Source organism: Chenopodium album, chromosome 14 (assembly GCF_948465745.1).
Source record: "Chenopodium album chromosome 14, dcCheAlbu1.1, whole genome shotgun sequence".
In the NCBI taxonomy this organism is placed as follows: domain Eukaryota; kingdom Viridiplantae; phylum Streptophyta; class Magnoliopsida; order Caryophyllales; family Amaranthaceae; genus Chenopodium; species Chenopodium album.
This window is the reverse complement of record NC_137847.1, coordinates 34,940,987-34,960,107: the sequence shown is the minus strand read 5'-3', so window position 1 is coordinate 34,960,107 and position 19,121 is coordinate 34,940,987. Positions and strand designations below refer to the sequence as shown.

The window sequence follows — 19,121 nt, the reverse complement described above, 5'->3', positions numbered from 1 at the left end:
AATAACGGCGGTGAAAGGTTGTTCATCGTCGAGATTGGTTTTGGGGAGACATTTTTAGGTGTCTACAGTATGGTCTATAAATACTAAATTAAAAAAAAAAAAAAAAAAAAAAAAAAAAAAAAAAAAAAAAAAAAAACCGTGCGCATTGAACTTCGGTCTGGATCCTTCTCTTAGGGTTGTTCTTTTCAGCTTATTTTCAGTTCAGCTCCAATAAATTTAGTTCAGCTCCAATCAGTTCAGTTCAATTCAATTCAGTTCTTAATTTCCTTCTCTCATAAAATATTCAATTCAGTTCTTAATTTCCTTCTCTCATAAAATATTAAGTTCAGTTCAGTTCAGCTCATTTCAGTTAATCAGAACAGGCCCTTAATCTAAATAATATTAAATAGTTAATCAGAACATACCCTTAATCTAAATAATATAAAATTAAATTAGATATCAGTAATTCTCAGTCGAGTTTTCGAATCAAGTCAGTTTTCAACAACTCTAGTAGCGAGTCTATACCGCCAAAAAGCAATAAAAAGTTTAAAGAAAAGGGGTAAGCTAGTAAGAAAAAACGTTAGCCGGGAAACGCGGCCATATGCCGCATCTTTAATTCCCCGTCACAAGTTTTCCGAAAATGACACAGGTATTATTAAAACGGTCTTTTCATATTATCATCTTTGAACTGTGATGATGAGGTTGCATAGGATACAAGAGGGAAGCAGCAACAAATTTAAATATTTATCTTGTTGCACAAATTTGACCCAATTTGATGCTTCGTGATAAATCAACCAACTGATAATCTAACCCAATTATTAATTTTTGATTATCTTACTTTTTTAAAAATTCTTTCTCTCTCTAGATCACCCGGTTTGCGTGCACTATTTGAGCTGTTTCTTACCAAAAGTCAGCGCACTTCTCTCTCTCCCCTTTCTCTCTCTACAATACTTTGCTCTCTTCTTTTTTCTTCTCTTCATTTTTTTCTACTAATATTATTCCTTCTACTTAACATTAAGCTTATAAGCTTGATTTAATTTGCTTCATCTTAAGTTTATGTGTGTTAGTAATTCATTTTTGTCGAGATATGGACAACTATTTAGGGGATCTAGCAGACATAGTTCGAGCTAGCGGAGGTAATGGCATAATCGGCAACCACACAACTGCAACCGCAACCACAAGTGATCGATTTGGTTTACCGAACCAAGACTCGTACCAGCTAATAAGGAATAATGATGCTTATTCATTCCCTGCAGACACCCTACTCCGCAACATCGATGCTATATCAACGTCGTCGACTACTTTCCTCGACAACATTGGAGTCGATGACGGGGGTCAAGGCGGAGGGCGGTTAGCTAGTGGTGCGGATGGACTTGTGCAACAAGTTACGGGACCATCGCAAACACCGGGTATTATCAACAACGGTTTATGTAATATATTCTCTTCTAATAATATGGTTCAGATCTTACCAGATACCAATAATACTAGTCATAAAGCTATTGATAATAACGGTAATAACTGCAGTAGCAGTAATAATAATAGTGATGGGAAACTTCCCTTACTACCTGCAGCAGCAGCAGCCTCGCCTAAGGTTGTAAAGTCGGCTGCTGCGGCGGGTTATGGATTCATGTCTAACCAAATGATAAGCATGAATAATGCTAGCTGTAGTAGCAGCCCTAAGGGTGTGTTTGTTGACGGCTCTACAACCACCGCCACTGTACAGCAGTTGCAAATCCCGTCTCCGCGAAATCATGGTATCAGAAAAAGGTTAGATCGATTATTTTGATTTCATTTAATTAATTTAATAAAAATTACTTGTTATTAACATAATATTAATTTGTGTGTACTTATTGCTAGGTTAAATTCTATGTAATTACATAAAAGTAAATGTAATTAAGAAATTCAAGAATTAAGTATGTATTAACTTCATCTTATTTTGACTTTTTTTTTTTTTTTATTAAGAGAGATAAGCACCATCCTAATTGTAAAAGCTTTTAAAAACAAAGGTAGTATCATCAATTTTACTCCTAATCTAATCTTTTTGATTGGACTTTTTTATTTTTTTGTCAATGTCTACTAGCTTATCTAGCTATATGCCTCCCCAACTAGTGACCTAAGCTGAAGAACAGTAGAACCTATTTTATTTACAATCATCAAGTAGCATATCATGAAGTCATGTACTAGCAGTGCCGTCTCGGACATTTTTGTGGCCCGGAGCGAAAACTAAATAGGGGCCCCTAAGGCCTAAACAATGAAGTCGTATTATATAAAAATACATCAATCAATTATTTCGTGAAGTTTATAATAAAAAGTTTATCAAAATTACTTACAAATACATAATAGTCATTTGGAGAGGTTGTTATATACACCCGAGTGTACCGTACAGTCTTACACCCATGAGTATTTGTTCTCATTTTGATGATCGTTTTTCATTTATCATGAAATGAAGAAAAAATTAACCTTAGGTGAGTTGGGTAGTGTACGGTACACTCGGGTGTATATTACAAATTCTAAGTCATTTGAGATTGGCTTAACTTGCTCTTTTTGCTCAATTTTTTTTAAAGCTTTTCACAATTGAACTCATCTTTTCTCTTATGCTTCATAATCTTATTTTAAAAAAAAAAAAAATTATATAAGTTCATCAAAGAAATTTAAGAGACATAGTTAAAAAAAAATTGGGAGGTGAGAGGCTTAGAGGGGGAAAAAAACCTTGAAGGACACCTATCTTAGTATTTTATTTTCATTTTTTAAAAAGCTTGAATTGGAACACGCCTAAAATATATTGAAGCATATTTTTCTGTTTTTGCTTTGTTTTTATTATATATATAAGTACTAAATTAGATTTTTTTTTTTTATTTATATTAAAAAAAATCATATGGGGCCCTTCAAAGTGGGGCCCTGAGCGATCGCTCATTGTGCTCATGCTATGAGCCGGCCCTGTGTAGTAGTGCACTATCAGTTCGGTGTCAGAGATGTAAACATTAACACTGCTAAACTTAGTTATGCACACATTTTTACAAAATTAAATTAAATTCTGAACACCCCCAAATATAGCCATAATACCAAAGGAGAATTACACAAATTATAATAAAGTCATTATATCTCAAACGTTAGAATATATTTGTAAGATATTGGATTAAATTTAGTATGATAATTTTTTTAATGTAACTAATTTTACGAAAATAAAAGGGCGTTTTTAAGTAAAAAAGATTGAAATTAAGCTGACCCATAAATGATAAATGTACTGTACGGAATAAATGAGATAAATAAATACTGATACTCCGTAATATATATGAACAGGAAAATACAAGCTAAGAAAGTGGTGTGTATACCAGCACCAGCAGCAGCAAACAGCAGGCAAACAGGAGAAGTGGTACCTTCTGATCTTTGGGCATGGAGAAAATATGGTCAAAAACCCATCAAAGGTTCTCCTTATCCTAGGTAAATTATCTACTTCTTTAATTTGTTAAACATATTTATGTAGAGGCTCAATTTAATTAGTTTCACATGCATTTCCACTAACATTACATTAAATTTCATCATACTATAATAATTAATCACAATCTCATACAAAGAAGATTTTAGATCATTAATATAAACCAAAATTTGGTCTAATTACTATGTACATATATTAAATTATTTGTTACAAAGTAGCAGTATTGAGCAACTTTAATTTAGTTGAACTGATACGGTTTTTACTTTGTGATTCTCAATACATGAATAGAAACGACGACCCTTAATTATTTGATAGAAAACATACAAACCATTTTTTAGGGGTTATGTACCCTGTAGCATAGGTTCATTGCTATATTAAATCAATTATTGATATGTTCCATTATTACTGTGTATCTTTTAAGTATAGATGTCAAATAAATCTAAAGGAGACACATACACTTCTTATTTCTCGAGGTTTACGTTAAAATCTAGAATGTGTGCCTTTTGTTTTAGTACTCAACTTTCTTAGTACTCAACTTGGTGATTGAACAAATAATCATACTTCTTTGTAAATAGAGATATTTAATGGCATTAGAAAGATCTTCATTCTTTTTGTAAGACCAATATTTTACTAAATGAGGTAAAAGTATAAGAACCTACCAATTATAGGTACCATGCTATTAAGCTAAAATATTTATTTGCTATAATCAAGGTTGACTCGTATGTAAGTATTTATTACTCTAAATGCTATGTTCGATACGCGAACCAGTCTAATACAAGTGTATTGTAAATATTTTTGTTTAATTACTTTTTTTTTTTTTTTTTTTTTTTTTTTTGAGAAAGAAGTGTATTGCAAATTGATGGATAAATAATGTTGAGATATTTGTGTTTTGATTTCGAAAAACTATTGAAGAAAAATGGGAAATTCTATTTGGTGAATTTCAACTTTTTAATATTTTAAGTGGTAAACATTTTTAAATTTTATTATCAATGGTAAACCTAAATTTTTTATATTAACTCAACTATAACATTAATGATAAATTATAACTAGATAATTAACCATATTTAGTTAGTTTTTATTTTTACATTTATTTTAGAAATTTTTTTTACAAAAAAAAAAAAAAAAAAAAAAAAAAAAAAAAAAAAAAAAAAATCACCAAACCCCTCACCTAGCCACCAGGGGCATAGCCAGGATTTTTAAGTTAGGAGGGTCGACGGTTAAATCAATATGTAAATATATGGCTTATTATTGGAGTAACATTTTTTTCTGAATCGCAATTTATGAGTTTTCATATTAAAAAATGTCAATAATATATTACATGTTAAACTTATTGGCAATTTATTTTCTTATGTATAAAATCAGTGTAAATTCACTTGTTGACTATCGACCACTCACTTTAAAAATTAAGAGCTTCTTATTTCATAATTATACCAATCATATTATCCAAAAATAAAGGTGATCTATAGATAAATTATTACTGAATAATTAGACAAAATTATCCGATTGAATACAAGTAGAAGATTGAAGAAATGAAAAGATAATTCACTAATGGAAGAGTTGAAGTTTAGTATAAAATTTTGGCAAAAAAAAAAAAAAAGACAGGAAAAAATAAAATGTAAAAAAAAAATAATGGAACACTAAGAAGGATTGAAAGTTTTAGTATAGAATTTTGAAAAAAAAAAAAAGAGAGGAAAAAATAAAATGTAAAAAAAATTATAATAGTACACTAAGCAGGATCAATCCTTGAATCTAGAGGGAATATTGTAAACCCACTTACCACTAAGCTACCAGAATTTCAACAACAAGTACATGAATTTATTAACATATATACTAAAATCCTACAGGGGCTAGTTAATAAAATTAAGGGCCGCGGGTTTGGGCTACAAGGGTCGGGCCTCTGCCAGCCCCCCCTTTAGCTTCGCCCCTACTAACCACCAGCATCACTGCCAGTGACGCCTAGCCTCCCTACCTCCGGCCGGCGACGCCCCGCACCTCCTTCTCATTTCCCATTTCCCCACCGCTGCCCGCCGCATCTCCTCTCTTTCCCATTTCCCCCAATGCCGCCCACCAGGCCCTTATCGGGAATCGCACCCCAAACCACCACGAAAACCAACCCCCTTCCCCAACGAACCCCCTCCTCTGTGAGCCGACCACTAAAACCCTAAAAGCCACACAAAACCACCAGAAAACTGAAACCTGTTTCTTGGGTTTGGTTTTGAAACCCTAAACGAGTTTGGGTATTTTCTGGTGTTTTGGAGTGGGCTTAAGGGTTTCTGGGTCGGCGAACTAGGGAGGGGGTCGACGAGGAGGTACGTAAGTTTTCAGGGTGGTTTTAGGTGGGGTTGAGGTCAGTATTGGGGCGGTGAGGGAAATGGGGGTGGTGGGGGTTCAAGATTGGGAGAAAGAGAGGAGGTGGAGGATTGAAGGTCGGCGTACCAGTGAAGGTGGAGCTGGGCGCCGGCGTTGGTGGGGGTGGGAGAGAGGTGGCTGGTGGACGCCGACAAGGGAGGGGCTACTGGTGGCTAGGTTGGGTTTTTTTTTATTAGTGATGGTGGCTAGGTTGGGTGGGGAAGGGTTTGGTTTTTTTAAATAAAAAATATTTTTATATAATTTAATTATTAAAAAAAAAAAAATTAACTATAGTTAAGGATTATTATTACAACAATACTTATCAATGGTAATCAATAATGTAGGTTCACCATTGATAATAAAATTTTAAAACGTTTACCACTTAAAAAATTAAAAAGTTGGAGTTCACCAATGAAAATTTCTCAAGAAAAATTGTAAGAACCTTTTCTCTTACCCTTATTGTAGCTGAACTAAAATTACTTTTACAGAAGTAAAATTATTTTTAAAGAAATAAAATTAATTTTACTGAACTATAATAATGTTACTGATTCTTTATTATATTTTTCATTAAAATTACTGATTTTACTATGCTAAAATTATTTTAATTAAAATAAAATTATTTTTAACTGAAATGTATTGATTTTTATTAAATTGAACTTATTTATACTGAATTAAAATTATTTTAACTTAATATTTTTCAAGGTGAAAAGAACTGAGCATAAATCAAAACAAAGTTGACTATACAATTAATTGAAGAAAACTACTAAATAGATAGTGTCGGATAAAATATGTTTTAACTAATTGATCACATATATTAAGAATGCTAATTTATTGAAAAGATAATTTTTAGATGAAGTAATTCTAAATATTTAAATTACTTTGAAAGCTCTAGATGAAATATTAGGTTACTAGCATCATTTAGTACATCCACTGGTCCTTTAAGTTCCTCTTAAATCCATTTGACACGTTTGTCAATATACATTTTAAATTGTTAATATCACTAATTGCATGTTAGCATTAATTAATTGTATTATGTGCAACAAAGGAATGTTTTATGTCTCACAATACTCCTTTGTTGCACATAATAAGAAACGAATGTAGTATAAAAGTTTTATATTCTTAAAGTATAGTTTTATATCTCTATTTCCATGTTAGTTATCAAACAAATCATGTTTTTCGTATGTATGTATTGAAAATTTAGAGTATTATCTTAAGCTGTGAAAAGTTTATAAATTCTAAACGGGGAGAACATTTAGGTCAGATCGGAGCAGAACATTTTTTGTATATGGAGGAGATACTTTAATGCGATCATGATAATTACTACTTATGTTTCATATCATGTTGAACAAATGTCTTTATATGGCCTCCTAGATATGGACAAAGAAATTTAGAGATGAATGTGATGAATAGAGAAAATAAAGAAAAATGACAATTTAAAAAGAAAATAATATTTGTTACACTTAATATGAAACAGTTGTTTTTAAATATGAAACCGGATATTATATAGAGTATAATAAAGGAAAATTTGATTCTAATAATCCAACCTGAGTCCTATTTTATTAATCCGACCTTTTGATTATTCTACAATAATCCAAGCTTTAGGGGGTATTATATTTTATTAGGCCATTGTGACCCGCTACCTGTTCTTCAGGTTTTTTTTTTTTTTTTCATTTTCAATGTTTTAATTCATTTTTAGTTTCTTTTATTTTTTTTTAAATTAAAAAAATATATTGATATCAGTCCTTCCCTTCCCCCATTGATTCCGGCAGCTTGAATCCCCGTCCGGCAACCCCTCCCATTTCCGGCTACTCCATCCCCTCCCCCATGACCTCCCTTTTCCGGCCAACCGCTTCCCTTCCCCCTCTCTTTTTGGGTGTCGTGTCACCATTCTTCATGAGCGCACTCCATGAGCGCACCTTCTGGGTCTTCAATTGGTCGAAGATGAAGATGCTCCTTTCCAAATTGCTGCAATTAAAGGCCAAAATTGTTGCAATTGGTGGCGATTGATGTTTGCAGGTGGTGAATTGGTGTAATTTAAGGGGTTGTTGGTGGGCGAAGCTGGCGGTGCGGCTGTTGTGTTTTGCGGTGGTTGCTGCGCTGTGCGTTGTAAGTGCGGCTGGGTTGCTGCGGTATTAGGCTTTGTTTGGAGTTGTATGTTGCGGGAGTTGTGCGCGGCTGGTGATGCTGCGGGAGAAGTGGTGTGGCTGGTTGTTGTCGTTGTGCAGGCGATTGGTGGCTGGTGGGGTAGGGTTCCTTGCTGCCGGCGGTTGGTGGAGGTGTGGTGGGCGGAGGTTTGGCTGGTCCATTCATGGAGGTGTAGAAAGGGAGGAAGATGAAGATAAAGAAGAAAAGGAAAAAAAAAGGATTTTTTCTTTAATATTAAAATTTTAATCAAAAATATTTTTTAGACCAATAATAACGTGACACGTGGCAGGTGATTTATTGTTACAGGTTAAGTGACCTGCTTGGCCTAATAGAATAGAATACCCCTAAAATGAAATAATCAAAAGGTCGGATTAATAAAATAGGACCATGCAAAGGTTAGATTATTAGAATCAAATTTTTCGATAATAAAACCACAAGATTTACTATAAGCACAAAATAAATACACTCCTCTAAAACGTCCAAGCTACACCTTTGCAAAAAGAGCTTTATTTCCCCCCCTAAAAGTAGGAATTCACGCGTGAAAATTTTGTTCCTAGCTTTTTTTGACGGGCTTTAGTTGAATAATGTTGTCTCTAATTTCGTAAAATTTCTATAGTGCTAAGAGAGCTTTTTTTTTTTTTTTTAGTATCATTACTATCATTACTTTTTTAAAAAAAAATTTAAAAATATGATTCTTGTATAGTTATATTACTAGTTTAGTTTCCGTGCGATGCACGGTTTTAAACAAATATATTATGCGATTTGTTTATAATACGGAGAAAGAAAGTTTTCTACAATAGCATAATATTTATAAAATATTAAAAAATAAATTTCACAATGAACACTTTTGAAACATTCAAATATTAACATACTAATAAAAAAAAATCAGTGAGGACAAAAGATAAAGCATATAAAATGTTTACTGTATCAAATTAAAAAAAAAATTAAAAAAAATGATGACATCATCAAAGCAAATTGGCGGGAAAAAACTTTATGTCAAAGTGACATGTGTACAATTTAGAAAAGGCATGATGTCAGCAATGTTTTGTTTTAATACTAGATTAATACTCGTGCGATGCACAATTAGAATTAAAAAGAAAAAAATCTATAAGAGAGTGTAAAATAATTAACCACAAAATGAGGGTTTTTGAAAAGAGAAAAATCATTAAAATGCTTTTGATTAATTGATGTTCACACTTTTATTTATTTTTAAGAATTATTTTTTCCATTCTTGAATTTCGAAAGACAAAAATAGGAAGAAAAAAAATGATGATGTCATAAGCAAATTGGAGGGAAATCTTTTAATGATAAAATGAAATGTGTACACGAGTGATGTAAGCGGTTTTTACTTTAGTTATAGTTATAGATTAGTTAATAGATGACTCTTCATTTCCTTTTAATACGAAGTAATAACTAACTAATAAAAACTGAATAGCACACCTTTTTTTTTTTTTTTTTTTTTTTTTTTTTTTTTTTTTTGTGTGTGTGTGAAACAATAAATCACATGTTCCAATTTGTATTGCAGTTAAATATGAAGCGTACGTAGCATGCGAAGTGATTAACTATTTGATAGGTTGACTTTTAACACCTTAACTAGTTAGCTAAGTATATATGCATGCTTTAATTAGAAAGACATGAAAGACAAATTAGATGATATAAAATGAATTAAATCCTAAGTTATGGTTATCAACTTACCACCCTTTAAAATTTAACCAATTAAATTACCTAGCAATCAAGTCGTGTCTTAACAATATGCATTATTCATTTTTTGACATGAATTTCTTGTTGGAATTTTGACAGAGGCTATTATAGATGTAGTAGTTCAAAAGGATGTTCAGCAAGAAAACAAGTAGAACGAAGTCGAACAGATCCCAATATGTTAGTCATAACATACACATCCGAACACAATCATCCTTGGCCAACCCAAAGAAACGCTCTAGCAGGCTCAACTAGGTCATCTCAACCAGCCTCGAAAACCTCTTCCAAGGCATCATCACCACCCTCACAAAAACCAAGCAACAACAAATTTCGTAACATACTCATCAAGGAAGAGAATGAAAATGCTTCAACAACCACCTCGACAACTTTGTCAACGGTCAAAGAAGAGGAGATCAAACTCTACGATGACCGGCTAGATAGTAACAAGGTGGACGAAATAATTGAAAGTTATCGTCCACTTATCTTGCCCGAGCCAAAGACTAGTAATGGTCGTGACCAACAAAGTGATCAAGATTTTTTCGCCGATTTAGTTGAGTTTGAGAGTGATGATCCTCTAGAGATATTTGGTACTCAAGGGTGCAAAGGGTTTGATTCTTTTAGGGGTCTATTTGATTGGGCAACAAACAACAACACACCTACAAATGAAGAAAATAATGATCATACAACATTATCTTTGGACCAAGAAAAGTTTAAGAGGTGATGTTTGATGATACTATTTTGATTAATTATATATAATCATATATACAATTTTTTATATTTGAAGTATCATCATGCACATGTGGTTCAATAGAATTTGTATATCAACTAATGGTGGTTATAATATAAGCTAGAGAAATAAAGATGATTTTAGGATTATTCGTTCATTTGAATGAGTAAAATGGGCCTTTCATACAAATTTGTGCCATTATAGTTGACCATTTTTTTATGTAAAGTGGTGAAATTGTCATGGTCTCGAACAGTTTTATACAACCACTTCCGATAATTTTGTATATAGAATATATGTATATGTGTATGATGTTTTTTAATCTTAATAACTCGTTAACATATATTGCATTTATTCTTTCAGAAATTGATTAATAACTCCATCAGTAAAACTTAAGCATCTTTAATAAAATATGCTAACCTTTTTTTTTTTTTTTTGACAATAGTAACTAGCAACCAAAACACAACAAACCCAAACCAAAAGAAAATCAAAAGGACCAAAACAAAATTATACGCTCACACGCCCGCCTAGCAAGCCAATGGGTTGGCCGAAACCAATCCCGAGGCACTTTGGAGATCCTGCAAACGGTGAGAAGGTCGAGAAGATGGCGGACATCGCTCAGTAATTATAAACATGGAACATCTTTCGGGCGACCATCCACTACCACAAAATATGGAATAGAGAACGCCTAAAATAGGGAATAGAGAACGCCTCACAGGCGTTCTTCGAGGGGGTGCTCTATAAAATTTACAGAACGCCTCCAAGGGGCGATCTATATCTAACACAATAGAAAGCGCCTATCCAAGATAGGCGCTTCATATTTTATGTAAAAAGTAAATAAATAACAAGGAAAATAGAGCGGTCATCCTGGCAGAGGCGCTCTATAGCTATATAAAAACAGAACGCCTATCAAAGATAGGCGATTAGGCGCTCTCTATTCCTCACTTTTTTAATAAAAAAAAATTTATTATTATTATTATTATTATTATTATTATTATTATTATTATTATTATTATTATTATTATTATTAATAATAATAATAATAATAATTCATACGTAACAACTAAAACACCATAAGAATAACATTATATTTATAACAAAATTAAAATACAAGTATTTCAATGATAATGAGTATAATGACTAAATTCCTTGAGAAAAAAAATTACATGACAAGGTTTCTAACATAATTGATTAATTATCAATGATAAATTTTTTGCCTTTTCAAAAAAAAAAAACGACTTGAATTGCTTTCCACAGTCGAACCACCGCAATCATCCAACTAGCAATGCTTTGGATACACCAACCTTAACCACCTTCTATGAATAGCGCACAAAAATAGATCAGAGAACCTGCACCAAACACCCGCAATTCAAAAGATGTCAAAAATTAATCAAAATTATAACATATAAATTAATTGATAAAAGATTAAAAAAAATAAAAAAAATAAAAAAAAAAAAGAAGAAGAAGAAATTGTTACATGACATGATGACAATCAATTGATAAGAGATGAAAATCAGAATTATGACATGAAAATCTATTGATAAAATCATGAAAATTAGAAATTATAAAACTTAAAAATCAATTGATAAAAGATGAAATCAAAAGTTATAACATCTAAATTAATATCCCACAGATCTAAAATAATTGAGAAGTAAAACAAAACTTTAAAATGGAAATCAAACTTTTGAATAAGAGTTTCATCATGAACTATAGATCGAAAAACAACCCAAAAATTTAAACATTGAAATTCGAACAAAAATGGGATTACCTTCACAATCCGTTTCATAGCAGCAACATCTCGTTTAAACGCACCCAGATCTAACAACATCGGCTTGTCCGGCTCAATTCAAGGCTGCGTTGCGGCGGAGAATTACCCTCAACATTTAAATGCAATCGATTGAATTCGTTTTCCAGCTCCAAACCCACCAAATCTTCGATCTGCAATTCTCACCTCTAGCTTGAATGCATGCAATCAAATTTAAGTTAGAAAATTTGAGGGATATGATACAAAAAAACATGAGTTGGTCTTAATTTTTAGACTGAAAAAAAATAATAATTAAGCCTCATGGGGTTTCAGAGGAGAGGAAATGGATAATAGAAGATAAGAGGAGATAGAAGGAGAAATGGACATGAGAATAGAGAAAGAGGAGAGAGAAATAAAGGAAGGGGCGGCGTGCGATATTAGGGTACGTGAATTTAATGTATAGGTAAGTCGGTAAGATTTCTAAATTTTTTCTTTTTTTTAATTTTATTTTCCTAAAATTATATGAATCGCTTATCATAGAAAGGCGATCTATATCTTTAGTCATTTTTTTATATAAAATATATAGAACGGTTAACTAGGAGAGGAGCTCTATAGATTTTAATATACAAAGCGCTTATCTTACATAGGCGTTCTATAGAATGCTAGAGATCGCCTATCTAACTTGACTGCTCTCTATTATGTGTTACATATTCCCTATTTTGTGGTAGTGATCACACGCTCGAGAACCACCCCCTAAAACCTCATCGGACTCAAACTTACGAAGAATCCAACCCGCCCCTGCCAAGCTATCCACAACAATCCACGCACCACCCACGATTAGACTTATCTGCACAGGTTTGGCCGAAGAACCTCGAATACAAGAAATAGACCTGGGAATAGAAAGATCAACCGAGCGCTGCTGAGCAGCCAAAACCTGGAACGGAAACTGACCAACTTGATCGCCTCGGAAGACCCATTTGACGGCTATGGCTAAAATGGAACTAGGTGAATACAGCGCGTGCCTGAAAATGTATTGATTTCGTGATATCCAAATAGCCCATAAGAAACATAAAAAAGAAGGAAGCTCCCTCTATTGCTTAAGCTGACCAAACCCTGAAATCAAATCAGAGAACCATAACTCAAAGGGTTGTACTGTGCCGACCAGGAGGAGCTATCCCAAAACAGAAACCTACAAGTGTACAGATGCTGAGTAAATGAGCAATCCCGAAAGAGATGAGAAGTCGATTCAGGAGCTTCTCTACAAAAAACACAAACGGAATTGACCAAAACTCCCCTCTGACTCAGAGAAGCTAAGAGTGGTAAAGCATCATGAAGAATCTTCCAACAAAAGATCTTAAGTTTTGGAAGAATAGGAATTCCCAAAACTTCTTCCACCAAGCATCTGAAGTAGGCTGACTAACAATATTCTCTACTAAGAGACGAACGAGCAAAGAGTAAGCAGTCTTAGTGGAAAAGTTACCATCCCGCATAAATTTCCAGTACACAAAATCATCCATGAGGTGTTGAGGACGTTCCGCAGACAAAATGCAAGACACCGTGGGAGGGTCAAAAAACATATGAACCAATGAAGGTTCCCACACGTAAGAACGCAGATTAATGATAGAAGACACATGAATTGGGACATCCGACCGGTCAAAAAACTTATGAACTAATGAAGGTTCCCACACGTAAGAACGCAGATTAATGATAGAAGACACATGAGTCGGGACATCCGACCCACCAACATCAGAATTAAACCGAATTGAGCCCCTCGGGGCCTAAATATCTTCTAAGATACGCACTTTAGAACCCGCGCCGACTTTCCACGCGATACCCTTAACTATCGTCTGCATCCCCAAAGCCAACCCCTTTTATCCCCCAAGATTTACAACCAGTCCAGGAAGGAGGCAACGATAAGAGGGAGGGATATTTAGCCGACAAAAGCTGGGAAACAAGAAGTTGAGGATGTTGTCGAAGGCGCCAACTTTGACTAGCTAACAATGCAGAATTGAAATGCTCAACACTACGAAGCCCCAAGCCTCCCATCCCCTTAGGGAGATGCAACAAAGACTTTGAGCGAAAAGCCATCCCCCGCGATGGTTCAGAAGACTTCCACCAGAACCGGGCCAACATGCCGTCAATGGTACGACAGATCGAGGTTGGAACTTTAAAAACCGACAAAATATGATTAAAACAAGCTACCAACACTGAGTTAATGACGACCAACTCAGCCGCTGCAGACAGATGAACTGATCCCAAGTCTGCAAGACGCTGAGAAACTTTATCCACCATGAACTGGTACTCGGTGACCTTGCGTCGCCCTAAGTCGACTGGCAAACCCAGATAAGAACCAAAAGACTCCTTACTTCGTAACTTCAGGCACCCGGCCAAATACTCACGATAGTCAGAGGGAGTATTTGGACTAAAATTGACAAACGACTTCTGTAAATTAATCATTTAGCCTAACATATTACAGAATTCAGACAAAATGCTAAACACTCGATCGCAAGCTTCTGGAGAAACTTGAAAGAACAACAATGAGTCATCTGCAAAGAATAGATGAGAAATGGATGGAGCTCCTCTAGAAATACGAATGCCTTGGAACATAGACTGAGCTTTCGCTCTACGGAGCATAGCAGAAAGAACCTCCATACAAAGGACAAACAATTAGGAAGAAATAGGATCCCCCTGACGTAGACCATAATGAGGATGGAAAGGTGACGAGGGATCACTATTGACTAAGACCCAGTAGGAGACTGTTGACACACATTGGCGAATGATATGAATCCAGTATGTAGGAAACCAAATGTCTGTAACACTTTAAACAAAAAATCCCATACGACTCTATCATAAGCTTTGTTCATATCCAACTTCAAAGCAGCATAAAAACGCTTACGAGCTGTAGAAGCACTCATGAAGGAAAAAACCTCATGGGCCATCAAAGCATTATCTAATAGTAATCTACATGGAACGAAGGCATTCTAAAAACCTAAATTCAAGGATGGGAGAACAAGCCGAAGACAACTGGTGAGACATTTAGCAATGCACTTATAAAGCACGTTGCACAATCTTATAGGGCGAAATTGAGACACCATCTCCGAACATTCAATCTTAGGAAGAAAAACAAGGAAAGTGTGATTCCATTCCTTGAGCATATGACCATGGGCAAAGAAATACTGAACCGCTGAAACAACAAAATAGCCAACCTCCGACCAATGAGTCTTAAAGAAGGTTGAGGGAAACCCGTCCGGACTAGGAGATTTATTGTCGTCAATACTAAACATAGCCTGCTTTATCTCCAACTAAGAAAAGGGGACTAAAAGCTAATGTTGTTGCTCCGAAGAAATACAAGGGAGATCAAGTACATCCCACCAAGGAGAATCAGGGCCCGCTGAAAATGAATCACCTGTGTAGAGGTCCTGATAAAAGGATACAATTAAAGACCGGATTCCCTCAGGTTCAGAAATCCAAAACCCATCATCAGTTTTGAGATTGTGAATCATATTGCGACGATGACGAGACTTCACCAACGAGAACAACAAGCGAGAATGAGTATCACCAATGGCGTCCCATTTAACCTTTGCTCACTAATGCCAATAGAGAAAAGCGGCCTGAGCTTCCGCAATTTTTTCCTCCCAGGTAGTAAGTAAAAGAAATCTTGAAACAGGAGAATTTAAATTTGACGCAAACTGATCGACTGTTGTAGCTAGACTTTTCCAATTGACGCCCCAAGCTTTCCGGTGAGAAATGCACCAATTTTTCATAAAGTCCCTGATTACCGAGAGACATCTGGATAAGGAAAACATGGGAGACCCAGCAAAAAATTGTTCCATAGTTGTCCAGATAAACAGAAGAACATCCTGAGCCTTTAAACACCAATTTTCTATCTTGTACGGTTTTTGCACTTAATGTTCCTGAAGAAGAATCTGATAAAATAATAGCTGCATGATCCGAGAGGAGTATAGGATGATGAACAACTTTAGCATGAGGGGGTTCCTCACTCCAAGAACGAGTAGCATAAGCTTTATCTAGACGTTCAAAAATAGGATCTGAATTCAGTCTATTATTAGTCCAAGTAAAGTGTGGCCCGGTAAAAGGAATATCCACCAAATCCACCTCTAATTGCCAATTAAGGAATCTAGTCTCCCAGGGATCAAATCCCGACCCCCAATTTTATCTAACACATATTCTACTTGATTGAAATATGCCAACCTTTTATATATATATATATATAACACCCTACAAGTAACCCCAGAATACAAGTAACACTCTACAAGTAAACCCCCGTCGCACCATGTGGCCAGCCACAAAAAGGTGTTACTTGTATTTGGGTTTACTTATAGGGTGTTACTGGTTTTGGTAAGGGTTTACCTGTAGTGTGTTACTGGTTTGGTATGGGGGTTTGGTCTGGGGTTACTTGTAGAGGTTACTCATAATACAAGTAACACCTACAAGTAACCCAAAATACAAGTATCACCTATAAGTAATTCCTGACAAAACCAGTAACACCATACAAGTAACCCCTGCCGCACCATGTGGCCTGCCGCATTGAAAAACCTCTGATACATATATATTTATATATATATTTTTAACGGGAAGTTTTTGTTTATTATCTATCTTATACAACTCACTTTGTGGGACCCACTTATATTAAATAAAACCCATATTTCTTATCTCTCTCGTTCAAAGCCAAAAATATTCACATACATAGTTTTGTTTTTTTTTTTTCACTTTTAATTAATTTGTGTAATTACATCGTTACAGTAACTAGGTAAGACCACTTTGAAAAACAGGGAGTAAAAAGAGATGTCATACAGCTATGGATAAATTTGAAATACGTAATACCACTTTTATCAAATTTAAAATTCTAATTAACAGTTCCAAAACCCAACTACCCACAAATTAAAGATAAAGAATATAAGAAGCAATTATGGAAGCAATGAGTTGACTTCTTTAAGTATTTCTTAATTACTATGACAAAACCTAATTCAGTTGGCAACCAATTAAAAACTAAGAAAATAAAAGATTAAGCCATTGAATGATACGCATCAAATAAAATAAAATTTGCAAGTGAATAAAAAAAAAATAGAAAAACCCCACCACTCAATCAGTTGGAAACCCAAGAGATTCCTTTATGGAAGTCATTGAAAGATGGGACAGAAAGGAGAAACAGAAGGCTTCTACAGTTTAAATAAGTAATTATTGTCAGAATGTACAGTTTTGATGCGACATCATCACTGGATTTACTGTTGCTTCATTTCGAATATCATACAGTACATGCAATGCACGATGAGGTGTAGTTTCCACATTTCTCGGTCGACTCTCTAGGATAATTATGCGCAAACCCGGACTTGTTTGATTTATGAGAGGCTCAATTTTAGTATAAGTAGAGAGTCTAAGAGCTTGTTCTTATTGAATGAAATGAAGTGAATTGAAATGAACTGAACTGAACTTATTAGAACTGAACTGAACTGAATTAAACTGAATATTTTATAAGAGAAGGAAATTAGGAGCTAAACTGAACTTATTAAAGCTGAACTGAATTGAATTGAACTGAACTGAATTGAAAATAATCGTATGAGAACAGACCCTAAGGATTTGTTGTTCCTTAAAAATATTTATTCCCTCCGTTTCATATAATCGCAACAGTTTTTTTAACAACCGTTTCATAACAATTGCAAAAATTATTTATATAATAAGGATTCACTATTATTTAATTAGTTATCTCTCTTACTATTTTTACTTTTACAAATCTAATATCATATCATCATAATATAACATAATGGTGAAAGTAATTTGGATTAAAACCGAAAACCGAAATATTTCGGTTTGGATTTTTGTTTGGGGCTTCCAAAAACCGAAAACCGAAAATCCAAACCGAAGTTTAATAAGCCCAAATATCCTAGCCCATTTTCCCTACATATGTATACCAAAATCCTAAATTACTTCCCCTCTTTTCCCAATTTCCCTTTCACTTTTCTGTGGCACCTTCCTCACCAAAACCCAAATCCTCCAAATTTTCCCCTTTTTCTCCCTCACCACCTTACTTAATCCGGCCACCACCTTCCTCAGTGTTTGTACTCTCACAGATCACCACCACTTTTCCATTTCACTCTTCCTTTTCTTTAGATCTTAAGTGCGGTGAACCTAATCTTCTAAATCCCCCTCCTTTTCTTTCCTCCCTCACCACCTACATCACTCATCACCAGTCACAATTTGTCACCACCACCGCTCGTGATGATTTGAAGCCTTTATTTGATGAAGAGACACTAGTGGAAAAAATCTTATTTGTAACAAGCTATTCGTAACGGGCATATGATTTTCCGTTACAAATACATCATTTGTAACGGGCAAATCCAATGTCCGTTACAAAAAAGTTGTGACTTGGACAGGAAAAGAGATATTTGTAACGAACAGATTGGTGCCCGTTACGAATAAGTGGTTATTTGTAACGGGCATTACTCTGCCCGTTACGAATAACCAACTAATCGTAACTAACAAGTTGTGTCCGTTACGAATAATGTTTCAAAGTAAACCCTGAATGTTTACATTCCCCTTTCTCACTCTCTCTCTCAAAATATTTCCCCTTTCTCTCTCCAATATTGAAGCATCTCCCGCGCGCGGTCGTCGTCCTCAACTCCATTGAAGCAGCTCCACGCTCAGTTCGCTCAGTTCAGGTTACTCATTTCTCTCTCTTGCTTTTGCTCCTATCATCCTTACTCTTCTCCTCCATTGAAGCGCACTTTGAGTTCTCCATTATAGCGCACTCTGAGTTCTCCATTGAAGCTCACTCTGAGTTCTCCATTACAGCGCACTCTGAGTTCTCCATTGAAGCGCACTCTGAGTTCTCCATTAAAGCGCACTGCCGCCGCTCTTCATCTGCCGCCGTTTCGCTATCACATCTCCTCCCAGGTTAGTTGAAATGTCTGACGCATGCTTCGTTTTCCTACAGTTCATTCCATCTTTTGCTTACTTTAATTTGCCAATTGTGAATTTTAGGGTTATCATTGAATTTTTTTTTTGTGTTCAATTTGTTTATTTTAATA

The 19,121-nt window shown here is 34.7% G+C and overlaps 1 protein-coding gene and 1 long non-coding RNA gene across 2 annotated transcripts; one reads left to right on the top strand and one right to left on the bottom strand.

Moving 5' to 3' along the window:
• Positions 1-679: 679 nt before the first annotated feature.
• LOC145579168 (putative WRKY transcription factor 14) lies at positions 680-10,434 on the top strand. Its single transcript, XM_081636426.1, has 3 exons — positions 680-1,746; positions 3,280-3,420; positions 9,710-10,434. The coding sequence occupies exons 1-3, from the start codon at positions 1,067-1,069 to the stop codon at positions 10,326-10,328; spliced, it is 1,440 nt and encodes a 479-aa protein (XP_081492552.1). The 5' UTR covers positions 680-1,066; the 3' UTR covers positions 10,329-10,434.
• Positions 10,435-11,407: 973 nt separating this feature from the next.
• LOC145579167 (uncharacterized) lies at positions 11,408-12,503 on the bottom strand. The gene is made up of 2 exons (XR_014099069.1): positions 12,100-12,503; positions 11,408-11,680 (listed from the first exon to the last, which is right to left on the bottom strand). It is a non-coding gene; the product is annotated as an uncharacterized LOC145579167 (long non-coding RNA).
• Between the last annotated feature and the right edge of the window lie 6,618 nt (positions 12,504-19,121).